The 14,559-nt window shown below is 36.6% G+C and overlaps 1 protein-coding gene and 1 long non-coding RNA gene across 3 annotated transcripts in view; one reads left to right on the top strand and one right to left on the bottom strand.

The window, feature by feature from the left end:
- Positions 1–793: 793 nt before the first annotated feature.
- The window catches only part of BAZ1A (bromodomain adjacent to zinc finger domain 1A), a 92,929-nt gene continuing 79,163 nt past the window's right edge, over positions 794–14,559 (bottom strand). For both annotated transcript variants that reach the window (XM_077769234.1, XM_077769235.1), the window contains 6 exons: positions 8,379–8,626; positions 8,060–8,286; positions 5,860–6,329; positions 3,329–3,471; positions 1,695–1,782; positions 794–1,067 (listed from right to left, as the gene is read on the bottom strand). In XM_077769234.1, coding sequence (XP_077625360.1) covers positions 871–1,067; positions 1,695–1,782; positions 3,329–3,471; positions 5,860–6,329; positions 8,060–8,286; positions 8,379–8,626 — 1,373 coding nt within the window. In that variant the 3' untranslated portion in view covers positions 794–870. The remainder of the gene's footprint in view (positions 1,068–1,694; positions 1,783–3,328; positions 3,472–5,859; positions 6,330–8,059; positions 8,287–8,378; positions 8,627–14,559) is intronic.
- LOC144235654 (uncharacterized) overlaps positions 8,550–14,559 on the top strand; it is a 57,450-nt gene continuing 51,440 nt past the window's right edge. The window contains exon 1 of the long non-coding RNA XR_013336284.1: positions 8,550–8,639. This is a non-coding gene — a long non-coding RNA (uncharacterized LOC144235654). The remainder of the gene's footprint in view (positions 8,640–14,559) is intronic.

The raw sequence follows: 14,559 nt of genomic DNA, 5'->3' as shown, positions 1-14,559 counted from the left end.
GTATGTATCACATGCAATAGTGCAATTCTGATTTGTAAAAATTCCAGATTGCGAATACTTGAAAAACATGTATCATTTTATTTGTACACTTAAAAAGTTGTACATAGAAACTTGTAATACAGTTCTGTAAAACTGAAGGAACTGTCAGGAAAAAGAGAGGGTGTTACCTTTTACTGATTGTTCATTAAGAAGTTAGGGAAATAAAACAAAAACACGGTAAAATGTTTAAAAAATTAAAGAACATTTTTCAGGTACAAATTTTATAAATACAAAACAAATTCACAAATTATTTTGAATGCTAAATAAATATCTAGTTAATAAACTCAGACTTAATACCTCTAGCCAGCACTGGTACAGCACTTCAAGGATATAAAATTGGATGCATTCATGTGTAGTGTTGAATGAATGTGCTCATTAAACAATTCTTAGACATATATGCTTTTACCCCTAAACTGTGCCATAATAGAAGATTTATCTGTATGGATAAATCTCCCTTAACACCACATTTCTAAAAAAAAAAAAAAAAATCAATGGTAAAATGAATCACAGGTGAAAAAATATTTTCAAAGATATTGGGACACATGAATGATCTCAAAATGTACAAAAACCTCTGTAAACCAGTACTGTAACCAATACATCTATCAAACTTATTAGATACTGAACAAAACTGTAGCAAAGGCAATCTTTCCTACATTCTCCTGAGTGCTTAATATTAAAATTGAGAATATAGTGCAGGCCACACTTCAGTGTGGTCAATCAGTTGTTATTGCTTTTTATATATAATATATATGTCTGCTTTAGAGCATGATTTAATGTTCCATTTTTATGAACAATTTGTCTTTCTCAAATATATCCTTTAGAAGGACAAAATTAGATTCGTGACTTCTTTGCAGCTGGTGGTGTGCTAACTTGATCCACATTCCCAGGCACGACATGGAGTCCAAGTTTTTGAGCTTGAATATGAAAAAATGCTTGAAGCCTAGTTCCAGCTTTTGCTTCACTTGTGTTACGAGGGTTGTACTCAAAGCAGTTTGAAAACATTAACTCAATATCATCGATAAATTCCGCTGGAAGGAAAAAACCAAATGAGATTACAATAGAAGTACATAAATTATAAATATACATTTTGTTTGTATCACAGACGGAAACATCAGTAAGAACACAGAAGCCCACTTTTTTCTTTAGAAATTGAAGCCTATGGGGCACCTTGGTGGCTCAGTTGGTTAAGTGTCCAATTTTGGCTCAGGTCATGATCTCACGGATTTTGAGTTTGAGCCCCACATCGGGTTCTCTGCTGTCAGCATAGAGCCCGCTTGAGATCCTCTGTCTGCCATCCCCCTCTCTGTCCCTTTCCCAACTGGTTCTATCTCAAAATAAATAAATAAAAACTTAAAAAAACTTAAAATTGTTTAACTATAAATGCTTTAAAATTGTTTTACTGAAACTATGCATTTATGTAATTAGGAATGTTATATAATTACATAGAATTTCTATCAAGATCAGATTCTACAAAATACCTAAAACTTAATCAATCCCTATGCATCTTCTGCCTCCATATACATAGACAAGCATTTTACGGACCTCTTAGGATGCTATCTATACAATCACATTAATACACATCATTTAAATCACAAGAAAACAACTTTAACTCTTTAAACAAAAGTAATTATCAGAGAAAAACATAAATTACTTACATGCTAATTTATATTCACATTTGTTCACTTTTTCACGAATTATATTTAAGGCAATGGGCTTTTTGATGATGTCATAATAGTCTGGGACCTGTAAAATAATTCAAATATATCTCTCCTATAGAAAATTTATCAGAGATTAAGTGGTCAAATATGTGAAGGTTTTGAACTTAAGCAACTGAATATTAACCGCTGAATACTATTATTCCATTAAAACCACATAATCCATTTCAGCCATTATAATATTATAGAAGCTTACTTGATATTATTATTATTATTATTTAGTGTTTTATTTATTTCTGAGAGAGAGACAGCATGAACAGGGAAGGGTCAGAGAGAGAGGGAGACACAGAATCCAAAGCAGACTCCAGGCTCTGAGCTAGCTGTCAGCACAGAGCCCGACGTGGGGCTTGAACCCACAAACTGTGAGATCATGACCTGAGCCGAAGTCGGATGCTTAACCGACAGAGCCACCCAGGCGCCCCAAGCTTACTTGATATTATTAAAAAAAAATTACTGTTTAAAGAAAAAGCCTGGGTGCCTCAGTCGGTTAAGTATCTGACTCCTGGTTTCTGTTCAGGTCATGGTCTCATGGTTTGTGAGATTGAGTCCTGTGTTGGGCTCTGTGCTATCAGCTTGGGATTCTCTCTCCCTTTCTCTCTGCTCCTCCCACCTCATGCATGCTGTCCCTCTCTCAAAATAAATAAACTAAAAAAAAAAAAAAAAGAAGAAGAAGAAAGAGCTTATGATTTTGCTTGTGTGCTCTTTTTCTCTATCTCCATTTCTCTCTACTTGTGCCTCTCAAACACACCCTTTGTTCCATTCAAACTACCCATCATTTACCATATTCTCATTTCTGGGTCCCCTTTTCCTGTAATGTCCTTATTCCATTTCTTGCTCTTGAAATTTCACCTTTCCTTAATGACCAGAGACAACAGTTCTAGTTCTTCTATAAAGAACTTTCTAATTCCTGCTATTCCCTCCCTCTGAGATGGTCGAATCAATCTCCTTTTCTTCTCCACTTCTGGAAGACCATTATAACTTCTATTACAGTGCCGTAACACTGCCCTATCTGCTGTAGCACATCAAATACTGCTGCTGTAAGTATATAAAGAACTCCAGCACCATCTCAAACCCCTTAGTTCAGGCCCCCTCTGTTTTCTTAGGGTACCTATCTTTCACGTAAGTGTTTCTCACACAGTGGTCTCTGGACCAGCCCCATCAGCATTATCCCAGACCTAATGAATCAACAACCCTGGGGTGAGGCCCAGTAATCTGTGTTTTAACTAACCCCCCTCTCCCAGATGATGCTGGTGTATGGTGAAGTTTGAGAACTGCTGTTTTATATAAAAGAAATACCAATAATGGTATTTAGTTGAATTAAATCTATTCATATTCATTACACAGAATAAAAACATTGAGGTTATTTCAACACATTGTCATCATTCATGAGAATCAGCAGTCACAGGATTAGAAAGGACTAAGGAGACCATGCTCCCTAAATGCCATTTTTTCAACATAGGAACTAACTTTCCAAGATGTAGTAACTAATGGGAGTTCTGACTACCTCAAAGTTGCCAAGCAGACTAAATCCGATAATATACACGAACACATTTAATCAAATCCAATAATATTACCTGGATTTTGGAAACGAGTTTCAAAAAAGGCCAGCTATCATCATGCCGTACCAGTTCCACAACAAGCTGTTCAAAAGCAGACAATTCATGAACTCCTCCTTGTCGGCCTGAACTCCTTCGACTCAGTGTCACAGGAGATGATTCTGAATAAATAAATTAATCTTAGGTGATGACAAAGCAAAATATTTGATCACTACAAGCTAAATGGGGTATATAAATACCCCTAAACTCAAACAGAAAATTGACATTCTATATATACTGAGATAAACTAACTTACATTTGAGACATGAAAAGCTGGAGCAAATATTCCTATTTTTTTTTTTTTTAATATTTTAAGTAATCCATATTACCCAACGTGGGGCTTGAACTTACACCTCAAGAGATCAAGAGTCACATGCTCCACTGACTGAGCCAGCCAGGCATCCCCATAGTTTCCTTTTTGATCATAAAGTTTCCAAATGAATATTCATTGGAAACATATATATATATTTTTAATTTTAATTAATTATTTATTTATTTTTAAAAATTTTTAAATGTTTTATTTATTTCTAAGAGAGAGTGAGACAGCGTGAGCAGGGGAGGGTCAGAGAGAGAGGGAGACACAGAATCCGAAGACGGTCTCCAGGCTCTGAGCTAGCTGTCAGCACAGAGCCCTATTTGGGGCTCAAACGCAGGAACTGTAAGATCGCGACCTGAGCCGAAGTCAGATGCTTAACTGACTGAGCCATCCAGGTGACCCTTTTTAAAATTTTTAAATGTTTATTTATTTTTGTGAGAGACAGTGTAAGCAGGGGAGAGGCAGAGAGAGAGAGAAATACAGAATCTGAAGCTGATTCCAGGCTCTAAGCTGTCAGCACAGAGCCTGATGCAGAGCTTGAACTTGTGAACCATGACATGACCTGAGCTGAAGTATGACTAACCAACTGAGCCACCCTGGCTCAGTGTAAAATAAAATTTCTGGAATGCAAAGTTTATACATGATTTTTTAGCCCATTTTATTAAAAATACATTTTCAACTATAATAAGATGATGAAAGTAAACAATTCTCTAGTATTTCTTGGAACACATCCTTAGGAAAGTAACCTCTTCAGATCTAGCAAGTAGGCCTCTTTAGAGATTACCTTGCATAATAGAAAAGTAATTCTCAACAATGAAGTAAAAGATTATTCTTATAAATTTTATTTTTATATGGAGACTTTTTTTTTTTTTTAATGTTTTATTTATTTCTAGGAGAGAGCAAGAGAGACACAGCGTGAGCAGGGGAGGGTCAGAGAGAGAGGGAGTCACAGACTGAAACAGGCTCCAGGCTCTGAGCTGGCAGTCAGCACAGAGCCCGACACGGGGCTCGAACCCACGAACCGCGAGATCATGACCTAAGTGAAAGTCGGACGCTTAACCGACTAAGCCACCTAGGCGCCCTTATATGGAGACTTTCTTAAAGCAAAATGCTTTCTCATAAAATCTACAGTGTACATAATGAAATCTAAAGTGTATGAATTAGTAGAAAGGGTGGCATAGTTCATATTATGAATTCAGGTGTTTAAATTCTCTAATTAAATTTAAGTCCATACATTTTCCCCTTTATTTGTCCTTGGAACAGGTTAGTAATTTCATAAACAAATTAACAAAATTTTTTTCTTAGCAGAGTTTTTAGAATACAAATGTTTCAGGTGTACTATTTTTTTCCAAGTAGCCTGAAGTTCAGAATTGGGGAAGAGCAAAACAGATGAGGGGATAGGAAAAGCTAACTTAGATCTCAGTGCCAAGTTATCTGATAAAAGCCCCCAAACCCAACAATCCAGTGGTAACTGCATACAGACTAATGAGTCTCACATTTTTTCACTAATGGATTCCTGAATCCTGTCATATGTTTGAATACTGCAATACACCCTCTCTATAATTCTTCAAGGAACACTAATGCTTTTTATGTTTTATTTTATTTTTTGGAAATATCAGTTTTATTTCTACAGACACTAAAGGAAAAAAAAAGAATAGGATTGAAGAGATTATATGGGATAAAGATTACTATTTTAAAAAATGATTATCAGAATTAAAAAGATAGCTGATGATCACTCCCTAAAAATATCACCCTCCCAGCTCTCCCCTACCCCTAAATTCAGTATGTCAGATAGGAAACTTAACCAAATAACCCAATGTAGCCTGTGTAGGTTATGACGAATATGTGTGTTTTAAAGGAGGAAAGAATGGAAGAGAACGAAATGTTATAATATGTTATACTGAGACTGTTTAAATGTTGGCCAAATCTCTCCATTAGAAACAGAACACTGAAAATTTCTCACAACTATCTTGCTACACTACTAGAAAAATACTGGTAATATAATTTACCTTATTCCCCAAATGGCTAGCTACCCCTTCTAATGAACATTATGCTTTAGGCCAGGTTGCTCCCTAATAACTTTGTATATCTTAGTGACAGTTTTTAAAAAATGATTCAAAGTATCTCAACACCAATCTTTTTAAATTATTCCATTTTCTTAGGTAAGAATAGTTTAAATTAGACTTCTTCATACCTGTAGATTGTCTTTTCCTTCCTCTTCTCTTGGATTCACTATCTTGGAGAGAAAGTTTTGAAGCAACACTTAGAGATCTTGACTTCTCACTTGACTTTGTGGCAATGACTCTGAAGTTAGGGAAGTTGGGACTATTTTCTGGTGTATTATTAGCACTTTTCCTTCCTCTGCGTTTTCTACGAGGACTAAGTAGTTCCACAAACACATCTGCTTGCAGTGGGCCATAACTCTGGCGAGTAGAACGACCAGCAATTCTTAAAGATTTAGTTTCTGTTGGAGGAGCAGATTTTATCTTTCTAAGGCTTCTACCAGTGGTTTTAGAGGAAACAGTTGTTTTGGGTGTACTCTGCTGACTCCTTGAAGGATATCTTCCAGGATCGTGTCGTTGGCCACGACTTGAGAAAGAAGAGCAAAGTCTCCCTCTTGTTTTAATTGGCAATCTAACTTGTGGTCTTCCTCGTTTTGGTGGGCTGTAAATATTGTTTGAAAACATAATTATTGTACAGAGAAATGATGAATCAAGATTATTTCTATTCCCCTTGTTCTACTATTCAACCAATGAGTTCTATATACATTTCTTTTGTCTCCTTACGGTAACAGTTTTTCATCACTTTTCATTACCACTGATGCTGAGGTAACCTACAGTTTTGGTCAATGACTGCAACTAAAGTAGGCCTTAAACCTATGGTTCCTGAATACTATGTTAAGACACTCTTTGCATCTTCTGCTTCTTACTGTAAAATACAAAACTAGGTTCACCCTTTAATTTCAATTTTATTATTATTATTTTTTAGTAAACTCTAACCCCAATGTGGGGCTAGAACTCACAAACTCACGCCCCTAAGATCAAGAGTCTCGTACTCCAATGAGTGAGCCAGCCAGGCAACTCTAGATTTACTCTTTTAATTGCCTTTCAATTGTAGACAAGGGTCAAACAATTCCAGTAGGCCTCTTTTTGTACATCTCCCCAAATACCTGGACTTCCAGTTTACCTGAAATATTTCCAAGAATTTCCCAAATTCTTTATCATTCTTATGTTTTTTCCCCCTTTTTGTATCTTTTCATAGCTTTTATTATTATTATTANTTGCAACTATCTTTTCCCATTCCGTTGGTTGCCTATTAGTTTTATGTATCATCCTTATGTTTAACACAAATACCGCCCTTATAATCTACAGGACGACAGCCTCTGCTATTTGGAGCTATTCAAAAACAACAACTTGTAGGGATGCCTGGTTGGCTCTGTTGGTTAAGCGTCTGACTTCAGCTCAGGTCATGATCTGATGGTTCATGGGTTTGAGCCCCGTGTCAGGCTCTGTGCTGACAGCTCAAGGCCTGGAGCCCACTTTGGATTCTATGTCTCTGTCTGTCTCTGTCCCTACCCTGCTTTTGTTCTGTCTCTCTTTCTCAAAAATAAACAAACATTAAAAACACCCCCCGCCCTCCCCGCAAATAAACAAAAACAAAAACAGCTTGTTTAAAGTAGATGGGGTAGCTCTACTTACCCTCCTCAGACTGGCCTTTTTGTACTTTGTCAGTTCTAAATTGCCCTTCCTTCACCTTCATGTTCCTGATTCCACATGAATGGGGTTCAAATGTTAAAAAGGCACAAATAAAGGGAGAATGCTCTAGTGCTGCCACAGCTGGAACAGCCAGGCCCCCAACTCGCTCATCAGGCCTGGGTGGCACAGCTTGCTTAAGTTGCAGAGTATTGGGCTATATGGTAGTATATAGAAGTTGCTGCTGGGTACTAATGTGGTAGAAGCATAACAATACAACATGCTTCCTGGCATGTCTCTTTCTCTTTGTAGAGGCCAACATCACCAATATTTGAGTATAATTCTGAAGGGCACTGGGGAGGTGCATTCATCTTTATCTCATGAATATTCTCTGGAATGCTTATTTGCTGCTTTAGGCATAAAATTAAGTAAAATCAAACTTAACAGGAGTCTGAATTGGTATTCCTGTCCAAACTTGAGGTCATATTTGATTTTATGATCTAAGTAGGCTCATAGAGCTATTACATTTCCTCAGGAATAACTTCAAATACTTATAATACTAAACCAAGGATAACTTCAGGGAACTTATTACCTATCAGTTTTTAAGAAAGTTAAGGCCCCCAACCGTTCCATTTATATTTGAGGAGTCAAGAGACTGTCTACTTAAGACTCACAAACTCTCATTTTATTGCAAGGACTTACCTGACTTCTTCCTCTTCTTGTGAGTCTTCTTCATCTTGATCTACCTCATACTCTTCCTCCTCACTTTGATCCTCTTCATCATCATCATCAACCTCATCATCCTCACCTTCCATACTGTCTTCCATCTCTTCATCACTTTCTAAGGATGGTCTCTGTCTAGAGGAGAGTCTTCTAGAACGTTGCTTTGGCCGACATTCTGGACAAAACCAATCTCCTTCAGGCACAGTCTGACAAATCACAGAAATGATCATTAATCATCTATCACTCAAAATCTTAATGATTCAATTCTAATCTAAGAATTAGAAGAAGGAAAAAATACCTTTAGCTTTGGTCGAACACAGTAGGTATGATGACCCCGATCACAGCCATCACAAAGTACCATGTTTTCAGCATCACCCTTCTTTCGGCATATCTTGCAACGAGCATTCAGTATAGATTTAGACCATATCACACTACGATCCAAGGTGGAGAGATGAAGAAAGACTTGGGATAGACTAGCAGAAGCAAGGAGAGACTCTCTCCAACGGTCCAGGACTGTTTTATAAGAACGTCCACTGTCACTGGCATCTTAAAAGAAAAGGTAAAGTGATTAAAGTTTCTAGACAAACCTTAGACATCTCCTAGAACTATTTTCTTGGTAGTTTAAACAGATTTGATTTTAAAGTTTTTCTAATACTTAACGAAAAGATCATGTTGATATTAAAAATAAAAACTTCATGTTACAGAAAATATTTGCTGAGTCATATCTTGTTTATGACATAAGGAATTATTTAAATCTGTATATCAAATGCTTCAAGATTTCAATAGTTAAAAGAGAAAAATAACTTAGGCAATGTGTTCTCAATCTAGTCTCTGTTATCAAATCTTGACCTAATTTAGAGGACTTGCTAAACATGATTACAAGTCAGTTACTACTGATTTAAATCAAGAATATTACTTCCTCTTTTCAGATAAAAGGTGGACTTCTAAGTGTCAATCATATGTGAGGTTGCTTTTGGGGCTGATGAAAATTTTCTGAAATTAGATTGTGGTGAATGGCTGCACAACTGTGAATATACTAAAACCTGCTGAATTATACACTTTTTAAAAGGATCAATTTTATATATGGGGATTATATCTCAATGAAGCTATTATTAAAAATATTAATTCTGTAAAATGCCAACTCTATTGTCTTCTAAGAAAAAATATTTTGTGTTTATTTTTGAGATTGAGACACAACATGAGCGAGGGGTAGAGAGAGAAGAAGACCAAGGATCCAAAGCAGGCTCTGCATTGACAGCACAGAGCCTGATGCAGGGCGTGAACTCATTAACCGTGAGATCATGACCTGAGCCCAAATTGTCACTCAATCAACTGACCCACTTAGGCTCCCCTCTAAGAAAATATTTTTTACCGGCGTGTGGGTGGCTTAGGTGGTTAAGCGTTTGACTCTGGCTCAGGTCGTGGTCTCATGGTTTGTTGGGTTCAAGCCCCATATCGGGCTCTGTGCTGACAGCCAGCTCAGAGCCTGGAGCCTGTTTCAGATTCTGTATCTCCCTCTCTGACCCTCCCTGCTCACGCTGTCTCTCTCTCAGAAATAAATAAAACATTAAAAAAAAATAAAAACAAAATTTTTTTAAATGAGGTAAATAAAAAAATGCTAATACCCCATCTCCCAAAGAACTTTCAAGACCAATATTTATATAGAAATGTTTGAAACTTTCTGTCCTTAATAACATCATTCCTCTTTATCTTCTGGACTAAAAATTTATTAAGTGTCATTTCATTAGATGCCATTAATCTAGTCAGTCTATCATTTTACACTGGTATGTGATTTCCATCTTCAATTATTGTTGGGGCGCCTGGGTAGCTCAGTCGGTTGAGTGTCTGACTTCAGCTCAGGTCATGATCTCACAGTTAGTGACTTCAACCCTTGAGCCCACTTCAGATTTTCTGCCCACCCTCCATCCCCGCCTCCACTACCTCTCCTGGCACACACTGTCTTTCAAACATAAAATTTAAAAGAAATTTAAAAAACTTCAATTATTGATACCATCTTAGTTGTCTTAAGACATTATACTCAATTATGAAGGGACTGCCATATAATGTCAAAATTCCACAAGGTATATAAGACTCTGTACATAATTTGTTCCTAATATGCCATACTTCCTACTATTATCTTAAAAAAAAAAAAAAGTCCTCCTGGGCCATAGCATAATGGTTAAAAGAATGGTTAAAAGAATGGCATTCTGCCTTGAGGTGAGTACTAGCTCCCCTATGTGAGCTTGGGCAAATTACTTAACTCCTCTGTGCTTAGGTTCCTCAAGAGTAATATGTGGATACTATCTACTCTGAGAACTGTTGGGAAGATTAAGTGGGATAATATACATAAGACAAATAAAATGCCTGTCATGCAAGAGTAAATGCTGTTAGTGTTAACATTATTCTTGAATTATATTGTTCCTCCTATGTGCAACAATTTAGAAGATATGACACAAGTGTATTCTATGGTCCCTACCTTTAAGAAATTTTTTATACGAAGATACACGTGAAAAGCTGAAGTCATAAAGGAACAGACCTGCCAAATACCAGTGAGTCTTGGAGCTCCTGTTTGACTGTTAGGCAGGTTGAGAGAGACAGGACATGGAATTGAGGGCTCACTCAATGCATTCAGTCCTTTCTGAAAAGCTAGGACACTAGAAGGCTATACCTTTAAGTATAAGGGTGGGAAAAGATACCATGAAGAAGGAAAGATGTAACAAGGATCTGGACCTTGGTTTTGGGTAGAACGGGAAAATAAATCTACCCCGAGGATATGTAACTATAAGCAATGCCTGAAACAGTTTAAAACCTGAGATTTTTAAAGCAGGTTCAGGTTGGCAGCAACCTCAGGCGAATGGCAGAACCAAGTACACATCTTTACACATTCTCTCTGAAGAAATTTCCACAGATCAAGTTCTGAGGAGTGAGAGTTAACAGTCAAAACCCACAATGCACATGTGAAAACAAAACACTACAAGGAAGAGCCAGCAAAATCTGACTGAGAAAGACCTGAGGTATTTAAGAAATAAACATCTGAAAATATAACCAAGGAGTTTGAAGAAGCATCAGAACCTCCAATAATAATACCTCAATGAGAGAGGGAAAAAATGAATGGGTCAAATGGCCCTTTAGGTAAAGCTAAAAAGCAATATTAGCCATGTGGGAAATCTCATAATACAGTCTTTATTTTATTTCTACCCTTTCATTTTGTGTTTTCTATTTACCTTGGTGTTTTGATAATGAAAAGTTCCATGAAAAGTTCTGGCCTGAGTAGAACCTCTAAGGAAGGAGGCAATAAAAATTACTAGTTCAAAGATCTTGAAGAAATCTTTCTGGGTAAATCAGAGGATATTCTAATTGGTAAGTGGGAGAAATAAATTTGCATAGGCCAATGTGGGAGAGTGGAAGAAAAAGACAAATTGTGAAAAACCTCTGGAATTTTGAAAGTCTGTTTGAATGATTGTGAACTCAAAGGTTGGTAAAACGTTATGGGTTTTGATCAAAGTGGTGCTTTAATAAAATTAAACCAGTGGTAGCTCAAGGTCCAATTTTTATCCCATCTACTTTTAAATATTCTATTTTTTTCTTTTCAAAGGTTTATTCTAATTTATTTTGAGAGAGAGAGAGCAAATGGGTGAGGTGCAGAGAGAAGGAGAGAGAGAGAACCCCAAGCAGAGTTCTGATAGCGCAGAGTCCAATGTGAGGCTCGAACCCATGAACTGCAAGAACCCATGAGCTGAAATCAAGAGTTGGACGCTTAACTGCCAATATACAGTAACCCATGTGACCATGCTATGTAGGTATCTCCAGGGGATAAAACAACACAAAAAAAACCTCCCACGTATTCTAATTCTCTCTATTCTAGAAAAAAAAATGCTATAAATAAATATCATACGCAAAATAAGTAAACATACCTTCCATTACTGTTCATCCTTTTCCCTAATAATTAAGTATTAATTATTAGAGATACACCAATGTCAACTTCTTATATACCAAGTTTTTAAAAATGTTTTTTCTTTTTGAGAGAAAGCATGAGCAGGGGAGGTGCAGAGAGAGTGGTGCAGAGGATCTGAAGTGGGCTCCATGCTGACAGCAGAGAGCCTGATGTGGGGCTCGAACTCACCAACCGTGAGATTATGACCTGAGCCGATGTCAGATGCTCAATTGACTGAGCCACCCAGGAGCCCCTATATACCAGTTTTTAAGTTTCATTATCTGAGGTATGAAATGAAGAAAGGAAAATGCTAGGAAGAAGATATTGTTTTATAAGCTTGTCCCCAACCCCAATGCTTTCCAAAAATACTAAACCCATGGTTTTCCTTCAAAAGCTAAATATTCAAACCAGTGCTCAGCAACATAGAAAGTAAAATCATAATTCTTTAAAAACCCAAAATTCTTTAAAAAGTTAAAAATTTATCATCTCTCACACTAGACTGACCAACAGTCCTCACATATCTTACCTAAAGTAATTCAAATATGATTATCTTCCTCAAGTTAAAAAAGCCTAGTTTTATTAATGTCATTAGTTAGTAAATAAAAGGGACATACTAAGGAAAGTGGAACATAAGTAGAATTTTTCTTTCTTGTTTCCTCAATAAACCGAAATAATCTCTGAAGCTAAACTGGAAAAATTCCTATCACAGTAAATTTGCTATGTTGAAAAATAATCACAAGAATGGAGAATTTTAATATATTAAATATATATAGAATTTAATATATTCTATCTCAAAAATTCATAAAGTGGAACCCCCATTTCTCTCCCAGATAAAGGATGTTCTTGATTACCTTGACCTAAATATTTAGATTATCTTAGGAGCACCTGGGTGGCTCCACTGGCTGGGCATCTGATTTTGGCTGAGGTCATGATCTCACAGCTTGTGAGTTTGAGCCCTACATCTGGCTCTGTGCTGACAGCTTGGAGCCTGGAGACTGCTTTGGATCTGTGTCTCCCTCACTCTCTGCCCCTCCCCCACTCATGCTCTGTCTCTCTCAAAAATAAACATTAAAAAAAAAAATAGATTATCTTAAAAACCCAGAGACATCTTTATCTCTTGTTGTCCCAGTCAACACAGACCCTCCAAAGGCTTAAACATAATATAAAAAAGCTACAGACATCAATTACTCTATTAATTTTTTATGTGGCAGCAATGGTAGATGGTAACATCCATATTATAAATGATCAACATCTAAGTTTGATCAGTATTTAACACTAAAGTTAAATTTTTCTTGTTTCACCTATTTTTTTTAAGACTTCAAATTGAAATTGCTCCTTTTTATCTCTTAGGATGAAATGAATGTTACAACACTGCTATATACAAACCAGCATAAAGAATACTATAGCTCTCAGCTCTCCTATAAACTACTAGATATTAGTTGCAACATTCCCCAATGTTAACTTTTCCTTTGTCTAAGTTTCTAATAAGATGTACTGATGAAAATATGGACACACTAAGCAATTCGACTTTTTTCTCCTTGAATTTATAAACAACTTTAAATGATAGCAATTTCAGAAATGGAAAATCAGCAGAATTGTGTCTTATCTCTTATGGAATCACAAGTTTAATGAGTAGTAGTGGGGGGCACCTGGGTGGTTCAGCTGGTTAAGCGCCTTACTTCAGCTCAGGTCATGATCTCATGGTTTGTGGGTTCAAGCCCCGCATCAGACTCTGTGCTGACAGCTAGCTCAGAGCCTGGAGCCTGTTTCAGATTCTGTATCTCCCTCTCTCTCTGACCCTCCCCTGCTCATGCCGTGTGTGTGTGTGTGTGTGTGTGTGTGTGTGTGTCTCAGAAACAAACAAAAACCCCCCACCCAAACAAAAATGAGTAATAGTGATATATTTACAAGAGCTACATAGTTCACAAATAACTGTCAATTGAAATTTTAATTGAAGTAATTATAGATTCACATGTGCTTGTAAGAAATTTCTTGTACATGTAATTCAATTTAGACACAGAAAGCATTAAGAAATATTGAAGACAGGGAAATAAGAGTAATATAACAAATATAAAGTAATATTTTTGTGAGCTTTGATCATGTGTATTTATTTCTACAACTGCTATTTTTCAATCTGAAAAGTGAATTATTAAGTTCATGGTAGAACTACCAATTTATAAAAAATATGAATAGGCTTATTAGAACAATGAGATACTGGCCATAAACTCTTCAATTTGAAAGCAGACATTTAAAAAGTATATTCACATTCTGATAGCACCATACATTTAAGAAATTTTTGTTCTTACTATTCAACAATATTCAAATAATTTGGAAAGGATTTGGGGCGCCTGGGTAGCTCAGTTAAGTGTCCAACTTTGGCTCAGGTTATGATCTTACAGTTTGTGGGTTCGAGCCTTGCATCGGGCTCTGTGCTGAGAGCTCAGAGCTTGGAGCCTGCTTCAGATGCTGTGTGTGTCTCTCTCTCTCTGTTCCTCCCCCACTCATGCTCTGTCTCTCAAAAATAAATAAATGTTAAAAAAATGTT

This window comes from Crocuta crocuta, unplaced genomic scaffold (assembly GCF_008692635.1).
Source record: "Crocuta crocuta isolate KB4526 unplaced genomic scaffold, BGI_CrCroc_1.0 scaffold65, whole genome shotgun sequence".
Classification (NCBI taxonomy): Eukaryota; Metazoa; Chordata; class Mammalia; order Carnivora; family Hyaenidae; genus Crocuta; species Crocuta crocuta.
The sequence above is the reverse complement of the archived record's forward strand: the minus strand, read 5'-3'. Positions and strand labels throughout refer to the sequence as shown.